This window comes from Sinocyclocheilus grahami, unplaced genomic scaffold (assembly GCF_001515645.1).
Source record: "Sinocyclocheilus grahami isolate Dianchi unplaced genomic scaffold, SAMN03320097.WGS_v1.1 scaffold84.1, whole genome shotgun sequence".
Lineage (NCBI taxonomy): Eukaryota > Metazoa > Chordata > Actinopteri > Cypriniformes > Cyprinidae > Sinocyclocheilus > Sinocyclocheilus grahami.
Window position 1 is genome coordinate 2,278,466 of NW_015505263.1, and position 17,352 is coordinate 2,295,817.

The 17,352-nt window shown below is 40.0% G+C and overlaps 1 protein-coding gene across 1 annotated transcript in view; it reads right to left on the reverse strand.

The window, feature by feature from the left end:
• Positions 1 to 302: 302 nt before the first annotated feature.
• The window catches only part of LOC107586605 (protein ELYS-like), a 27,480-nt gene continuing 10,430 nt past the window's right edge, over positions 303 to 17,352 (reverse strand). Inside the window, exons 13-36 of the mRNA XM_016274049.1 lie at positions 10,963 to 11,053; positions 10,565 to 10,654; positions 10,338 to 10,478; positions 10,153 to 10,257; positions 9,971 to 10,070; positions 9,668 to 9,791; positions 9,522 to 9,578; positions 9,284 to 9,430; positions 8,864 to 9,054; positions 8,620 to 8,764; positions 8,356 to 8,487; positions 8,120 to 8,267; positions 7,872 to 8,022; positions 7,670 to 7,777; positions 7,431 to 7,575; positions 6,161 to 6,376; positions 5,047 to 6,064; positions 4,391 to 4,481; positions 4,180 to 4,277; positions 3,832 to 4,094; positions 1,710 to 3,747; positions 1,504 to 1,619; positions 1,340 to 1,410; positions 303 to 1,148 (exon numbers count right to left, since the gene is read on the reverse strand). Coding sequence (XP_016129535.1) covers positions 965 to 1,148; positions 1,340 to 1,410; positions 1,504 to 1,619; positions 1,710 to 3,747; positions 3,832 to 4,094; positions 4,180 to 4,277; positions 4,391 to 4,481; positions 5,047 to 6,064; positions 6,161 to 6,376; positions 7,431 to 7,575; positions 7,670 to 7,777; positions 7,872 to 8,022; positions 8,120 to 8,267; positions 8,356 to 8,487; positions 8,620 to 8,764; positions 8,864 to 9,054; positions 9,284 to 9,430; positions 9,522 to 9,578; positions 9,668 to 9,791; positions 9,971 to 10,070; positions 10,153 to 10,257; positions 10,338 to 10,478; positions 10,565 to 10,654; positions 10,963 to 11,053 — 5,970 coding nt within the window. The 3' untranslated portion in view covers positions 303 to 964. The remainder of the gene's footprint in view (positions 1,149 to 1,339; positions 1,411 to 1,503; positions 1,620 to 1,709; positions 3,748 to 3,831; positions 4,095 to 4,179; positions 4,278 to 4,390; positions 4,482 to 5,046; positions 6,065 to 6,160; positions 6,377 to 7,430; positions 7,576 to 7,669; positions 7,778 to 7,871; positions 8,023 to 8,119; positions 8,268 to 8,355; positions 8,488 to 8,619; positions 8,765 to 8,863; positions 9,055 to 9,283; positions 9,431 to 9,521; positions 9,579 to 9,667; positions 9,792 to 9,970; positions 10,071 to 10,152; positions 10,258 to 10,337; positions 10,479 to 10,564; positions 10,655 to 10,962; positions 11,054 to 17,352) is intronic.

Consider the following 17,352-nt stretch of genomic DNA (forward strand, 5'->3'; position numbering starts at 1 on the left):
GCTTTTTAGATGAACAATTACTTGTCCAAGTATTCAACAGCGGTTTATACAATTGCTGGTTATCAGAAGCGATTGCTAAAGCAAACATCCCTATTACTGCTATTGCACATACTTAAGAGTTACAGTTTTGACTTGGGCTGGTAAATATTGTAGAACACCATTGCAACCATTCCAAGTAGTATTATAAAAGCAATGCACATATATTGCATTTTGGTTACAGTCATTTTAAGTTTTTGCAGGAAAACAATTGTGGTAAATTGGTCGAACCAGTACCTCTGTGAAGAACTACAATACATCAAAGATTGTAAACTCGTGTTCTGTATTTGAAAGCAAACAGGCATTACAAATAAGTTTACAATGCTGTTCAAAATAAAACTGATGCATTTGAAGGAAAATAAATGTACAGTATTATCTGCAATGAACAAACAATGCCGTGTTCTCCAGCTTAAGACCTCAAGATAGAGGAGACCAAGTGCCAAGCATCAAAGCAAGAAGTCCATCCATGCAATATGGATGATTTTATTACACTTTCAACCAGTGTAAAGTATCCACCTATATGAATTGTCTCCCAAGTGGTACAACCATAAACCTTATAATCGTTTGATCTGACTTTACACGTTGCAAAATCTTTCCTGTAAACAAAACAAGTAACAAAATAATTCACAAGTATCAAATTTTATTTATAACATACCTAAAAGGCTATTTACATGGGCATCAATTAGTAGAAACGCATTTAAAAACTAAACTTTTCTTTTTTGGTGCTCAAGTCCCTCAGTACTCCTTACGGTAAACAACATAATTTATTCTAAAAAATGATTTATCCCAAATTAGATGTTTATTTATTCCAAACATTATCCACTGATTATCTTAATTAGAAAACAGCAGGTTGCAGAGCTCTTATGAAACAAGGAGAGCAGAAAAAGAAATCAAATTGGGAAACAAGTCCAAATGTAACAATTCACAATCAAAGCTTCTTCCTCCTCGTTACAGGTTTAGGAAAAATGGCATCCATCATGCGTTTGCGGCGTAGGTTCATCCTCAGGGAAGGGGTTTCCTTTTCGGTTCTGGCGATCGGTTCAGCCGGACTGGCGAGGGGAGAGAGGAAACTGATCTCAACAGGAGGTGGAGGTTCTGGAGCAGCTTTTGTTCTGTTAAAAAGACGACAGAAAATTAGGGTAAGATAATCAGGCAAGGTAATGCACAACCAACACATTATTCAATTGTGAATCTTGTAGTTATAGCTCGTCAATGCAAAAACCTGCTTTAATTACAACCATGCATGTAAGCTACTTCTTGTATTACAATATCAATAGAACTACGTGCGACATGGGCAGTTCACCTGGTTGTCCTCTTCTTTCTGGGCTTGACAACCTCAGTTTCAACTGCAACATCATCTAGAGGGCCATTGTCCTACAACAAAAGGAAGAATTTATGAAGTTTAAAGTGTGATGGAGCACAAATCAAAACTGCGTTGGTACTCAAACTTTAGAAAAATCTGCTTACCTCTTTGGATTGAGAATCACCTTCACCTCCTGAGCTATGGGTTTGAGGCACAGAAGATGACAACAAAACCTCTGGAACTTCAACTTCATTTCGCACAACAGTTTCTTTTCTCCGTCCTAAAATGAAAGGATTGCAGATAAAATGGATTGTAGGCACATTAAAGTGTTATAAAATACTGCAAATTGTGGCATTACAATATAGACTACCTCTTGTTCTTTTCAAATCAGCTACGGGAGTAACTGAATCGTCGACAGCCGTAGAGTTTTGTTCTGCTACCTTGCTCGCTCGTGTACGTCTAGCACTTGCAAGTGACTTGCTTGCATGTTCCTGTATTTCATCGGACACCACCAATTTTGATTCTTCAATGTCTGCCATTTGAGTTTCATTCTGTAAAGGAGGTGCTGCAGATCTAGTAGGTCTTCTCTTGGCACGTATAATTTCAGTTACAACAGGAACAGTCTCCTCCCTGGCTTCTTCATCTTTGAGACGCTCTACAAGGGCATCAGCTTGGGGAGCTTCAGTCTCCACTTTCAAAGGAGTCAAATCGGGTCTTTCTTTATCAAGATCCTCACCTTGATTCCAGTGCCGGCTTCTCGTAAGTCTTCTTGAAACACTCTGAAGTTGTGCATCATCAATAATAAAGGTTGCATTGTTAACTTTTTCTGCAGTGCTGGCCACGGTCTTCCTCCTGCTTCTTGGAGGAGTTCTAAGAGGTTGATTTAGGGTTGTGGCTTCTTCTGCAGGATCTTGTTGGAAACGTTCTAATGCTAGTCCTCTGGTAGACTTGTGTGTAACCCTACTAGGACTACTACATGCTTTGGCAGGCTGTATCATCTCCTCTGGGACTTCTTGATGAGCTTCTGGAACTTCAACACTTGGTGCTTGGGATTTTCTGGTACTGTGCCTGGCCTGTGTTTCTGAGTCATCACTGGGAACAGGATCAGTGGACAGGGCCTCATCATCATCATCATCAACCACGGTGCTCCTGGTTCGTCGAGATCCTTTCCTAGGTGTTGCTTTCTGTGGGGTCTTTCGTGCCGGACTTGCAGGCATTGATACTTTCTCAGAAGGCATGTCTTGGTCGATCTCACTAGAACGCTGTTCTGCATCTGCTTTTCTTGTGCTTCTTCTGGGTGTAACAGGAACTTGATAGTCTTGAAGCTGTTTGCCACTCCTTGTAATGCGTCTTGGTGTTGAAGGTACTTGAGAATCCATTTGTTCCTCTTCAGTAAGATCCTTCTCTCCATCAAGGATAGGTACAGGGAATGTTACTGTTTTCCTAGTTCTCCGTGATGGGCTGTGCTGAACCTCTTTAATGTTCTCCAGAACTTCCTCACTATCTTTTCCAGATCTTTCAACTTTTGTTCTTGCAGGTGACTTGGGTCTTCCTGGTGACTTTGGCCTTCCTGGTGACTTTGGCCTTCCTATTTGTTTGGTTGTGGAAAGTTCCTCCACTTCTCCAGCCAATAAGAGTGTAGTGTCTATTTGGTTAGACTCAGTTATATGACCCTTTTCAGCGGTTGACACCTCTGTGTCCAATGTAGCAACGTCATTGACTTTCCATAAAAGTTCTTCTGAAGGCAAGACTTTCTCTGGCAGAGAAGACTCCAACACTTCCCCATGAAGAGGAGTATGTAATTCTTCCTGCATCTCACAAGGACCAGATTCTAGCCCATCACCATTGGAAAGATCTTTTGTTTCTTGAAGAGAAGGTTCTGCTTCTGGAGTGACTATTTGTTCCACCATCTGGAGGACCTCAGCTGGTTGGTCTTCAGTTTTAGGAGCACCCATGACAACAGGTTCAATGTCTGATACCAAGTCTTTTATGTCTTCCAATCTGTTATCTGGAACTTGAACCGTATGCTCCAAGATGACAACCTCAGAGTTAGTTGTGAGCTGATTCTCCACATCCTGAGGTTCTTCTGGTTCATGTAGAGGTAGCAATGCTGCATTGTGGTCCAACTCTGAAGCATCAGGTAGCTCCTCTACATCTGGATCAAGCATGAGCGTGAAGCCATCTGACTCTTCTGGCATTGTTCCATCTGGTGCACTGCTGAGGGTCTGTAAAGTTCCTCCATCTACAAGATGTGTATGCTGCTCCTCAGCCAGCTCTACAGGTACCAGGAGAGTGGTGGATGGCCTAAGCTCCGTATAACACATTGCATCTTCCTCATCTAGATCTGCAGGGCCAAGGCCAACCATTACAACTTCACCATCTTCCTCTAAGATGTCAGTGTCTTGAACCTGCAGAGCAAAAAAAACAATGAGAGAATAAGTCCAATAAGTCAGTGTTTTAACATCAAAATAAGATTTAAGTAATGCACTTACTTTCAGCTGTGCCTCAGGTGTAACCAGTGACAGCACAGCATTGGTTTGTTCCTGGAAGTACTGCTCATGCGGTGGGAGTTCCTCCACGTAAAGGGCAGGAGCAGGCTGGTGGTTACTGCTGCCATTACCCTTTACTTCATCTATAATCTCAACCTCACTACCTGAGTCCTCCACCTTCTCATCTTCAGACGCTACTTCATCCTCTAACTCCTCTGAAGATTCAGCACTGGAGAGCTCATCAGTGTCATTCAAGCTCACTACAGCTATAGGAAGAATACTGAGGTTAGTTTTGGATCATTACCATGTTGTTTAACTTTAACTATAATATTAAACCTGAGAGTGACTTACATCTGGACTCTGAGGTAGCAGGTTCTGATGTCTGTGATTTCAGATCTGCAGCATTCTCAGAAGTGAGCTGAACTTCCTTAATGTCACTACCAGGTTCACTATAGGGTGTAGACCGCACCAACAAAAGTCAAAAAAGGTCAAATGGCTGGACATGAGAAACATACATAAAGCAGCACCCAGAAAGCATGATGGGCAAGTCATTAACAAGCACCTTTTGAGTGATCCCTCCCTAATACTGGACCGGGTTAAAGTTGGAGACAGATCTGGGCCAAATAAATGCTGTTCCACAAAGGCATCCAAGTCTAAAATATAAATCCATTTTAGAAATTAATTTCCTACCAGTGCAATTATCAGTCATAAAACAACAGTTACAAAGTTTTAAAGTTTGGGGTCAGAATTTTTTTTTAATGTTTTTGAAAGTCTCTTATGTTCACAAAGGCTGCAATTATTTGTAAATAAATAAATACAGCAATATTGTGAAATATTATTACAATTGAAATTAACCATTTTCTGTTTTAATACACTTTAAAATGCAAATTTTCATGTAATGGCAAAGCTGGATTTTCAGCCATCAATATGCTGATGGTGCTCAAGAAATATTCTTTTTATTATCAATGTTGAAAAAAGTTGTGCTGACTAATATTTTTGTAGAAACAGATACATTTTTTCAGGATTCTTGATGAATAGAAAGTTAAAAAGAACAGCATTTATTTAAAATTTAAATTTGTGTAACATATTTACTGTCACTTCAATTTAGATCAATTTAATGCAATTAAAAGTTACATAAAAGCATTCAAATAAAACTAAAAACTCTTACTGACCCCAAACTTTTGAAAGGTATTGTATGTCCAAAAAAAAAAAAAGTACCTGAGGTTTCCATAGATTCCTCTTTACATTCTTCATTAATCTCGGGTTCACTAGTCATTTGTTCATGGTTCACCAACTCAACCGCTGGAATCTCAGATACAGAAGCCTCACAAACTAGTTGTTCTGGTACTGCCTCTGATACCTTGGTGACAGCTGGTTCATCAATAGAGTCATAAGCAGCATTTTCTTCCATAGACTTGTTCACAGGCTCTATAGTAGGAGGAAAACTGAAAGCGTCAACAAAAATGGAGGATGTGTTTTGTGAATCTTCAGATTCAGTTGGTTCCTGGATTTCCTGATGTTTAGAAATCTCAGCCAAAGATTCTAAGCTTGGTTCCTGAACTGGAACAACAAGCTCCGGCTCCGTAACTACATCCGGCTTGAGAACCTGAGCTTCTGAAGTTTCCTCAAGCTCCTCCTCAGTTACTTCCCTCACACGATCGTTCTCAATATCAACATGCACCTCAAGCTTTCCTCTCCTACTTTGGGCTTCTTGTGCATCTGAAGGCGTCTTTTCATGGGACGAGTCTTTCTCTGTAACTCTCTCCTGAGGTATTTTCTGCTCTACCTCTGGCAGCGTAACAGAGGGTAATTCTGCTGTTGTGTTGTCTTCTACAGGAGGCTCACATTCCTCTGAAGTGCCTGGAAGTCTTATGGTCACCTCCCGATCCACACTGCTGTTTGCCTGTGTTGCCATAAGATCCTCAGGAGCATCATGGAACTCAAGAGTGGTATCAGACTGATTGGATACAAGACTTGCTTCATGCCCCAGACTAGGTCGTCGCACCAGAGTGGGAAGCACTTGTTTGGACTCAGTTGCAGGGATCTCTTTGACGGAGGATCCACTCTCAGATTCTACATCAGGATTTTCTTTCTCTTCCAGCGAGGGCATGTACGTCCTCTTTAGATCTGCCTCTTCCACTTCAGCATCTGAATGTTCACTCCAGGCTGCAAAACTTGCTTTGGGAGGTGGGGAAGAAATACTCTTAGATGTATTAAGTTCCCTGTTAATTGCAATCTGTAAAGAACCACAATCATATTAAAGCTAAAAATTATTTTTATTACTTTTCATGGAAACTCATCATTTAATTTTAAATGTAAAAAGGCATGTTACCCCATTGTTCCAGTGAACAGAGCCCTTGGGAGCTTCTGGAGAATCAGCCTCCTCTATGAAGGTAATACGGCTCCCTTTGGAGCAGAGAGGAGGAGTGACTGATCGGCCTGGGGAGGCAGAAGGGGTGGCCACAGGAGTGGGACGTAGGCTGCTCCTCAGAATAGACTGTGGGGTGAAGGCTGAGAAAACCGGGCCTGATGCCAAAGCTCGAGCTCTCTGAAAACCAAAGAGTTCAAAATTGTGGTGGGCAATTTCCTAAAACACCCGAGGAAGTACATATAGCACATTTAAAGTCACAAATAAGTCTTGTGAGCTTTTGTGAAAAGTTTCACAAGCTAGGGCTGGACAATAATTCAATATCAATATGTATCGCGATATAATTTTTTTCAATATCGGTGATATGATTTTTAAACACATTTCCGATATTTCAATATACATTACCAGTGTTTCCCATACATTGATTTATTTGTGGCGTTTGACTTCGTTGAATAAACATGAGCACTGCACGTTTCAAAATCTAAACGCGTCGCGGGTGTTTTATATGAATGTATCTCTGAGGGGAACCGACTGTCTTCAGAATAGTTTAGATGGCATTTTTATCTGATAAAGTAGTGTTCATGAGCGGAGCTGCTTTGTTTACAGTCATTACTGGAGAAACCGCTAGAGCCACCGCTCTCACAGCGGCTCCTGCTGGCAGACAATCAGTTTGCATTTTCAATAATAAACCCATTTCCAGCAACATGCTTTTGTTGTTGCTCAATTTTCCGCTGTTTTCAACATCATAATAATAAATGTTTTTTGAGCAGCAAATCAGAATATTAGAATGATTAGAATAAATGCAGGCTTGGTGAGCAGAAGAGAATTCTTTAAAAAAACATTAAAAATCTTACTGTTCAAAAACTTTTGACTGGTATGTTACCCTATAGTTTGAAGTAAAAAAATATATATATTAATAAGGAGAGTCTGAGATTTATTTGACAGTGATTTCAAATTTCTTGTTTGTATGAAGGCTAAATACCAATAAAAGGTGAACATTTATTTATTTGCGCCATTTTTTTCCTAAAATATTATATAGTTTTATAGGAGTAGGTTTCATAGAGTTGGCAAATTAATTTTTCATAAGTTTGTAGGTACAGACATCTGTTGTGGCCGCTCTTGGCCATTTTTAAGAGGCTTTTTTAATAGTGTTCATATCAATATCGGAATTATATCGTATCGACCGAAATTTTGGCCATATCACGCAGCCCTATCACAAACCATGCGGTCTCACCTTTACCACTTGTGGAGTATGCAGCAGACTAAGCTCAGGAGCTTTGCTGACACTCTTCAGTCCAGCCCATGAAGTAATGGACCTTGTAGGAGTGCCAGGCAAATTAGAGCTCTGGGAAGACGGCTGCACAACCAAATCCAGAAGCCTGGTGACAAAGTCAGTTGAGATGTTACTAGTGTCTTTTGAGACGCAAATAAAGGAACTTTCGAAACACTAAGACCAGTCTTTGACTGTTTTACCTGGACATTCTTTTGTTTAGCATGTTTATGGGAGTTCCTACAAAGGCCTCTGGTTTATTTGGAGAGGAAGGATGTAGGCTAGGCACTTGCATTTTGGACTCTTTGGGGCTGCAGAGGAAATCCAACAGCAAAAATAAAAAGAAATTCAAAATTTTAAAGAAAACATTTCACATAAAAGCTGGGAAAAATTACTTAATAGTACCTTTTGAAAGGAGATGAATCGGGAGAGGTGTTCTTGCCAACCCATACTTCCTCGATCTTTGAGAGGACATTATTGATAAAGGCTGCTCTGGTCATCACATTTTCAGAGGCTGAACGTTTAGCTACAGTTGACAGAGGCTGAGGTCTTTTAACTAGGAGTGAGAAAAAAAAGCAGCAACTGGCATTTATCCTAACAACTTGTCTGAAATTCTAACACACGGACCAAGTGAGTATGACCATCATCAGTACCTTCTCTGTTAATCGTAGCAGGGTGTTGGTATGGTTTTGCTCGCTCAATGGCTAATTTCCGTTGAACCCGAGGAAGAACCTTCCCATACTGATTGAGAATGGAGTTCCTTGTGTTTGACCTTTCCTTCATTTTAGGATCCCGATCAGCCTGAATTCAACCAAATTATAACAACTTTTTTTTTTTTTTAAACAAAGATGAAATGCAGATGTAGACTATAATATGAAATTGAACATACTGCTAGGTTCACTTTGAGGGTCTGGTTGAGTTGAAGTGCAGGCACATAATTTGCCTGTTGGAGGTAGTGGACCATGAGCAGCTCCCGATTCTGGAAACCTCCAGTGCTTTGAAGGAACCTCTCCAAACACTCCTAAACGGGTACATTTGAGGTAAAGGTCAAAAATAAAGCAGTGCTAATATACACTATAGTCCGAAGGTTTTTTTGCAAGAACTCTTCTGCTCACCAAGGCTGCACTTAAGCGCTACAGAGGTTTGCACACACCTGTTCTGCAAGTCCAAGGGGCAGTTTCAGCAGCTCTTTCATCAGTCCCAGCTCCTGACAGGTCTCAAAAAGAAACTTCATCATCTCCTCCATGTTCGATTTGTTACAATGCTGTCTTAGCAAAGCCCAGGCCTCCACAATACACCTGGTCAGCCCAAAACAATCCAAGGGTAAGAGTCTAGCAACTACAAACGAGCCCACTTTAAGCTGACATATTAATCACAATGGTACACTACAAACATACCTGTTATGAAGCAGGACAGAGAGGCACAACTTGGCTTGGTTGGTAGTGCACAAGGGAGGCTTCATCACATGCAGGTAGCGCAGGGCAACGCTGTGTTTCTGTTGGCACATCAAAGCCTGCAAGACACGCTCGTGCTGCCAGCTCCACAGAGAGTGACTGGTGGCTGGGTGCAACAGCAGCTCCAGAGAGCTCTGGGGGAGATGAAAACCATTCAATACTAATTATTCATGAAGTATTAGTTTGTAAGTACCTCTGGCATTCATACAAAATACACTAAAAGTAGTGTTTAAACTGATATAGCTCTCATATCTGCTAGTAGATCATTTAATGTTGTCACCATTCACAAATTAATCCAAAATCAAAATGTTTCTTTTAAAAATACTAGTGTAAGCACAAAAACATTGTTTTTTTTTTTTATACCTCATGATCATGATGATCTAGCAACCACAGGCCTTGTACCAGTTTCACCAGCCCAATGGGAATGGCAAACGCTGTGGGAAAAGACTCCACGGATGCCCCACTTTTATTAGGAAATGAGTACATCACATCCAGAAGCAAATAAATAACCTAAGAGCCTGAGTCAAGGAATAATCTTTACTAACCAACAACACAATATTTATGGCAAGATGTAGTAGAGTAAAGAACACCAAAAGGATACAATAGCATGTTTGGCAGATTCTTCAATGTTTTCCAGGAGGTAAATATCCAGCAAGGCCTGTACCAGGAACAGATCACAAAAAATAAAAGTAACCACAGTTGAGGGCAGCAACGTTGTATAAACGGATTTAACAAGTCTTGACTTACATGAAGTGAAGGGGGAGGATACTGTCCTGTTCCACCCTCGTCCCTTTTCCAAATTTCTGTAAGGCGTTCCCCACACTGACTCACCAGGCCATCAATCATGAGGCAATCTGCACACCACTTGTCCCTATTGGAAGAAAAGTTTTTTTTTGTACCTTGTTAAATACGATGTAACTTCTGGAGACATATTATAATTATATAAATGTATTTTTTTTAGTAATCATAAATAAATAAAATCCATTAAACAATATAAATAATGCTAAATAAATAAAAGCCCAATGGTTCTTCGGAAATTCAGCCACTTACTTGGCCAGTCTCTGCAGCTCCTCCCTCTGACTGATGTAATAACTCTTTATAATAGAATGACTGTAAAAGGGCCTTGAAATCTGCAGCACATCATCATCCTCTGTTGACAGATGAACAATTTGAGTTTATCATATGCAACACACAGATGTTTTTCAAAGAATCTGAGTGAACCAGAACCATACCAGAGCCCTCTGGAAGGAGACCAGTCCGGCAGAACCACAGAACCACCTGAGCGTACTGGGAGATCAAGCTAGACACCATGCATTTATTCATGAGTCCAATCAACCCTGCAAGTAACCAAAAATAAGTCAGTCATTCTAGTGATTTTCAACTTCACATATAACAGCACAGAACAGTGTGATGTCACCTTTCTGTGTGAGCTCCTGAGCCTCATTTAGCAAACAGTGGAAAATGGTGCTGAGGTTTGCCAGCAAGCGCTGACTGTGCTGTAGCAACTGCAGTGTCTGGGGATCCGTGAAGTTTGCAGAGCTGTCAAAGAGCGGAACACCTGGAGAAAAAGAGGAAAAACACAATCAGAACGCTGTTAAATTTGCAATAAAACCATATTCAGAGAAATGGGTGCAGAAAGCTCACATATTTCATCCAGTTCTTCTTTGGTGCGCACAACCTTATTCCAGGCCCACTCCAGTATGTAGCGCAGATTGACGGCTGACCCTGGTTGCTCTTACAAGTGGAAATTTGGCAGAAAGTTATATGAAGTACTGGAGTGATGGCTGCTGAACATTCAGCTTTGCCATCACAGGAATAAATTACATTTCAACAGAAAAGTTATTTTATATTGCAATACTAGTTCACAATATTACTGCTTTTATTGTATTTCTGATCCATTAAATACTGATTTGGTGAGAATAAGAAACTTAAAAAAAAAATCAATGAATAAATCAATGACTTACTACTTTTGAACAGCAGTGTAAATTATTGGTAATTAAAGTTTTTCTAGACTACAAATGCATTACTTCTCCCATTCTCACCTTCAGTGGTCCACTGTTTAATACAGCCAGTGATGAGTCCCAATGAGCTTGTCTCCACAGCAGTGCACAAAATGGCATCAAGCTGCTCTTCCTAAACACAAAGTAATCAATGAAAAAATGTGAATCACTGGTATACATACTCTGATACCAGTAGTTCTGATACCAGTAGTTCTACACGTGAGTGAGATCTATTAAGCTAATAAGCAAACAAATAAAACTAATGTATATTTACTCCTGTATAATGTTAAATAAAGGGTGTGATACCTGTGAGAGGCTGGAGGGCTGGACATCAGCCAGACGAGAGGATAGGAGGCCAGACATGAGACAGCGTGAGTATCCATTAGAAATGCCGTCACCTAAACTTGGTGCCACCTTCTTCAAGTAGCTCAGGGTCTGAGAGTAGAGAATTAGTTTAACGGACCAAAAATAAGAAAGACTCAGCATAGTATACAAAAGGGCCAAAATCTAACCTCTTTCTGATAGCCAGAGCAAGTAAAGTGCACAATTCCAGCATTAAGCAAACAACTTCCATCTAGAATAGAAAAGGAATACAGAGGTTATGACACATTAAATGGGGTTACATAACAGCCATTACACATGCAATTAATGATCAAATAAAAAAATTAACAGGTCTTGCCAAAGTTGTAGGTTGTGGGATTGAAGAACTGTTCCGGTGGAGGACAGGTGTAGGGCAGACCCCTACTTAGACTGCGCTCATGAATCAGGATGTCCAACAGTATACAGGGAGCTGTCATTTCGATCACACAGTCAAAAGACCACACTGCCAGATACGGACAGTTTCGTAAGGATTCACCCGTTCTGAATGGGAAAGAGAAAGTCTATTTACATGTCCCTCACCACACATCTGACTGTATTTTTAACCTTTACTAGAAGTATACCCACCTTAATGAATCTGGCATCTGAGCATGGTACCATCGGTTAATGTCAAAAACACCTATGAAGGTCAATGGCTGGCCTTGTCCATACGATTTAACTTGCCAGCTGAAAACTGACACACTTGTATCAGGAGACGTCACTAAAAAACATAAAAACGAATGTTATAGAAAACATGCAATGTCAATCAATCACTCTGCAAAGCATGACTTGGATATATAAACACACCTTCATTCATGCTGTCGTCACGATCAGGGTGGTGGCGAAACTTCTCTATGGTCTGACAGCTGATCAGACGGGTATTGATGGCCTGAGCTCTTAGAGGAAATGCTGTACCGTTCAAGTCTTGACTGTAACGTTCCTCACAATACTCCAGACCCTGAGAGTCAAGAATCACACACTGAATGAATATTTTGCAGGAACATTGCATAGATACAAAAACTGTAACATTCAAATAGATTTGAGAATGGAGAATCCTGAATAACTCTGTACCTCATAAATAATTTTCCCTGAAGCCAAGCACTTTCTCTCCCCAAAAGCCAGTTGTAATAAATGGAGGCTGACTACATCCCCCTCACTGCAAAGACAAAAACACACCAGAATAAATCAGAACCAAACCAGACAATAGTCAGATTATTTCGATAGCAGCACATGAAACCGCAAACTTACTGATCCTGTGCAGACTGCACCGCCCACAGATAGCAGCAGTTCCGTGGGTCATTCTCTGGCTCCTGGAAGGTAAATGCATAGACAGGCACTCTGCCACCCTCTAGCTGTGAGTGATATCTGAAGAGCAAGAGGACATGTTCAGAAACAAATTCATTGGTGCATCAATACATTATAGCCGCAACAAAACAGAAGTAGTGACAGATCTTTTCTTCCATAATGTGACATGCATCTTGAGTAAAACAGATTACTGAAAAAGAAAAATGTAGGGTGGGGACTATTGATTGGATGGAGGCAGATCTGAATTTGAGCTTGTAGTGGTTTCTAAGAAACTGTCAAGGTTTAAGCAGACTAAATGATTGGAAAAGCCTGGTATGTATAAGGTTGGGTACCGAAACCCGGTGCCAATATGGTATGTACTAGAACTAGCGATGCTACGATCAGGATTTTTGCAGCCGATACCAAGTATCGACTTCTTGTCATGGTGATCGGTCGATACCGATTCTGATGCTTCAAGCTTTATATAGACTGTTTCATCGGGTTAACTTCCGTTCTGTGTTTGTTTATCAGTCTGGCTATGGCGCCGGCTACAAATGCAGTTAAAGTTAAGGTGATGAGTAGATTGAAGTTGGGGTCAGGTGGTTGTGATGTGGGATGTGTTTCCCATACATTTATTTGTGGCGCTCGCCACAATATCAAAACTGACGGATTTTCCAAAAGGCTTCGTTGAATAAACATGAGCACGTACTGCAGGTTTAAAAATCAAAACGAGGTGCGAGTGTTTTTATATCACTGTATTTCTTAAGAAAGACTAGTTTTAGAACATTTTTGATGTCATTTTCATTTCATCTTGCATGTTATATGCCTGATAAAGCAGCGCGTTTGTGAGCTCAGCACTGCTTTGTGCACAGCCGTTACCGGGGAAACCTCGGTTTCTCCCACTTTAAAGAACCTCCGGCTGGCAGAGTATTAATTTGCATTTTCAGTAAGTCCGTCTGATTTAGGCAGCAAACTTATTTTGCTTTTCCTATATCCACGGGTGCTGCGGATAATCCGCGGTTCGGGTAATAAAAAATGCATTCTGATTATTTGCGTGAGAGTCGCGGGTGGATAAAATAAATCATTAATGATCCATCGTTAATGGGTCATAAATTGCCTTAAATTTATTTAAAATAATTCTGCAGATACCCTGTAAATAGTGAAATAAAATTCCTTCCTTCATATTTGTTGATATTTGTGTAATGAAAATATTTTTGATTGACATTTAAACTCCTATCTGATTTTCTATATTTTAAAAAAAGGTATTTTTTTTATTTGGGCTAGTTAAATAAATTTTCAGGCATCAGGATGTCCAACAGTATACAGGGAGCTGTCATTTCGATCACACAGTCAAAAGACCACACTGCCAGATACGGACAGTTTCGTAAGGATTCACCCGTTCTGAATGGGAAAGAGAAAGTCTATTTACATGTCCCTCACCACACATCTGACTGTATTTTTAACCTTTACTAGAAGTATACCCACCTTAATGAATCTGGCATCTGAGCATGGTACCATCGGTTAATGTCAAAAACACCTATGAAGGTCAATGGCTGGCCTTGTCCATACGATTTAACTTGCCAGCTGAAAACTGACACACTTGTATCAGGAGACGTCACTAAAAAACATAAAAACGAATGTTATAGAAAACATGCAATGTCAATCAATCACTCTGCAAAGCATGACTTGGATATATAAACACACCTTCATTCATGCTGTCGTCACGATCAGGGTGGTGGCGAAACTTCTCTATGGTCTGACAGCTGATCAGACGGGTATTGATGGCCTGAGCTCTTAGAGGAAATGCTGTACCGTTCAAGTCTTGACTGTAACGTTCCTCACAATACTCCAGACCCTGAGAGTCAAGAATCACACACTGAATGAATATTTTGCAGGAACATTGCATAGATACAAAAACTGTAACATTCAAATAGATTTGAGAATGGAGAATCCTGAATAACTCTGTACCTCATAAATAATTTTCCCTGAAGCCAAGCACTTTCTCTCCCCAAAAGCCAGTTGTAATAAATGGAGGCTGACTACATCCCCCTCACTGCAAAGACAAAAACACACCAGAATAAATCAGAACCAAACCAGACAATAGTCAGATTATTTCGATAGCAGCACATGAAACCGCAAACTTACTGATCCTGTGCAGACTGCACCGCCCACAGATAGCAGCAGTTCCGTGGGTCATTCTCTGGCTCCTGGAAGGTAAATGCATAGACAGGCACTCTGCCACCCTCTAGCTGTGAGTGATATCTGAAGAGCAAGAGGACATGTTCAGAAACAAATTCATTGGTGCATCAATACATTATAGCCGCAACAAAACAGAAGTAGTGACAGATCTTTTCTTCCATAATGTGACATGCATCTTGAGTAAAACAGATTACTGAAAAAGAAAAATGTAGGGTGGGGACTATTGATTGGATGGAGGCAGATCTGAATTTGAGCTTGTAGTGGTTTCTAAGAAACTGTCAAGGTTTAAGCAGACTAAATGATTGGAAAAGCCTGGTATGTATAAGGTTGAACCCGGTGACCCGGTGCCAATATGGTATGTACTAGAACTAGCGATGCTACGATCAGGATTTTTGCAGCCGATACCAAGTCTTGTCATGTTGTCATGGTGATCGGTCGATACCGATTCTGATGCTTCAAGCTTTATATAGACTGTTTCATCGGGTTAACTTCCGTTCTGTGTTTGTTTATCAGTCTGGCTATGGCGCCGGCTACAAATGCAGTTAAAGTTAAGGTGATGAGTAGATTGAAGTTGGGGTCAGGTGGTTGTGATGTGGGATGTGTTTCCCATACATTTATTTGTGGCGCTCGCCACAATATCAAAACTGACGGATTTTCCAAAAGGCTTCGTTGAATAAACATGAGCACGTACTGCAGGTTTAAAAATCAAAACGAGGTGCGAGTGTTTTTATATCACTGTATTTCTTAAGAAAGACTAGTTTTAGAACATTTTTGATGTCATTTTCATTTCATCTTGCATGTTATATGCCTGATAAAGCAGCGCGTTTTTGAGCTCAGCACTGCTTTGTGCACAGCCGTTACCGGGGAAACCTCGGTTTCTCCCACTTTAAAGAACCTCCGGCTGGCAGAGTATTAATTTGCATTTTCAGTAAGTCCGTCTGATTTAGGCAGCAAACTTATTTTGCTTTTCCTATATCCACGGGTGCTGCGGATAATCCGCGGTTCGGGTAATAAAAAATGCATTCTGATTATTTGCGTGAGAGTCGCGGGTGGATAAAATAAATCATTAATGATCCATCGTTAATGGGTCATAAATTGCCTTAAATTTATTTAAAATAATTCTGCAGATACCCTGTAAATAGTGAAATAAAATTCCTTCCTTCATATTTGTTGATATTTGTGTAATGAAAATATTTTTGATTGACATTTAAACTCCTATCTGATTTTCTATATTTTAAAAAAAGGTATTTTTTTTATTTGGGCTAGTTAAATAAATTTTCAGGCTACCAAAATCTGAAGAGTACCTGCCCGAAGGGCTACCAAGGATTTTGAAATTTTGCGAGCCCTGTTAAAGTATCGGTTCAGGCGCCGGTACAGTTTTAAAAATATCGATTTAGCACCGGTATCATAAAAAACCCAAACCCAACCCTAGGTATGTATCAACAGAGAAAAGTCTGTAATTTTTACTGGAAGATGAAATGGCATTATGAAATTAAGAATTACAAGGTCAAACAAAAAGAAATGAATAGTTCACAATATAATCAACAACATGCATTTAGAAAATAGACAGGGTGAGTTTTCATTTCATGTGAAATTTAACATACGATTACATTAGAAAGGGCAAAAAAAAGTCTGCTTGTTTTAAGTCTTTCACTCACTCTTTTTTGAGGGTCTTCATATTCCAGAGCTGTAAATTGCCATCTGAAAAGCCCACCGCGAGCTGGTTGGTGCGCTGGATGTACTGCAGGGCTGTCGCTCCAGTACCCGTGGGGCTGCTGAGCTGAAGACACAGGTGTCTGCCCTGCTGCGTCACACCCTCCCGTAAACGTGGGATCTCAGACGGAGACTTATTGACCACCTCTAGATCTGTGGCCAAAAGAAATGAAAATGGTTTGAGACAATGGAAATGTTTATTTCTGTTCACATGAAAGCTTTTGCTAAAAAAAACAATAGTCCCACCTGAAGCCTCCATTTCGCTCTGACTACAGGACAGGTCATCCAGACAGAGATCAACCAGCAGTACATGACCGACGTCTGTGACCACAGCAGCCACACCGAAGAACCAGCGCAAACTCTGGTGCAGATGCTGCGTGTTAGCGCTGGCCCCTCCGTAACTAACAAGGGGGTCAATGGCTGTGATCTGCAGAAAAAGCAGTTGTTCTTTTCAATCACATGATCATTCAGAGTAGTGTCATTATAAAACAACAGATGTGGAATAATTACAAGATTACAGCCAGGATGCATTTTGAGAAATCAATTACATAATCAAATTACATAATAAACCTGTTTACACTCAGGTTTATTGTAGTTAGCTAAAACCATAAAAAAAATTCCTTATTTGAAATAAAATTGAAGTGTTAACTGAAATAAATATGAAAACACAAACTTAATTTTAGCAACATTTCTCATTTTAATTTAATTTAACAAACTACTAAAATAACAAACTAAAGAAATAATTAAAATAAACAAGAACAAAAAAGATCTATAAACTGAAAATGAAAACAGAAAATATAACAATATATATTTGAAATATCAATACACACTATAATTTTATCTCAATTATACTAAAAAAAAAAAAAAAAAAAAAAAAAA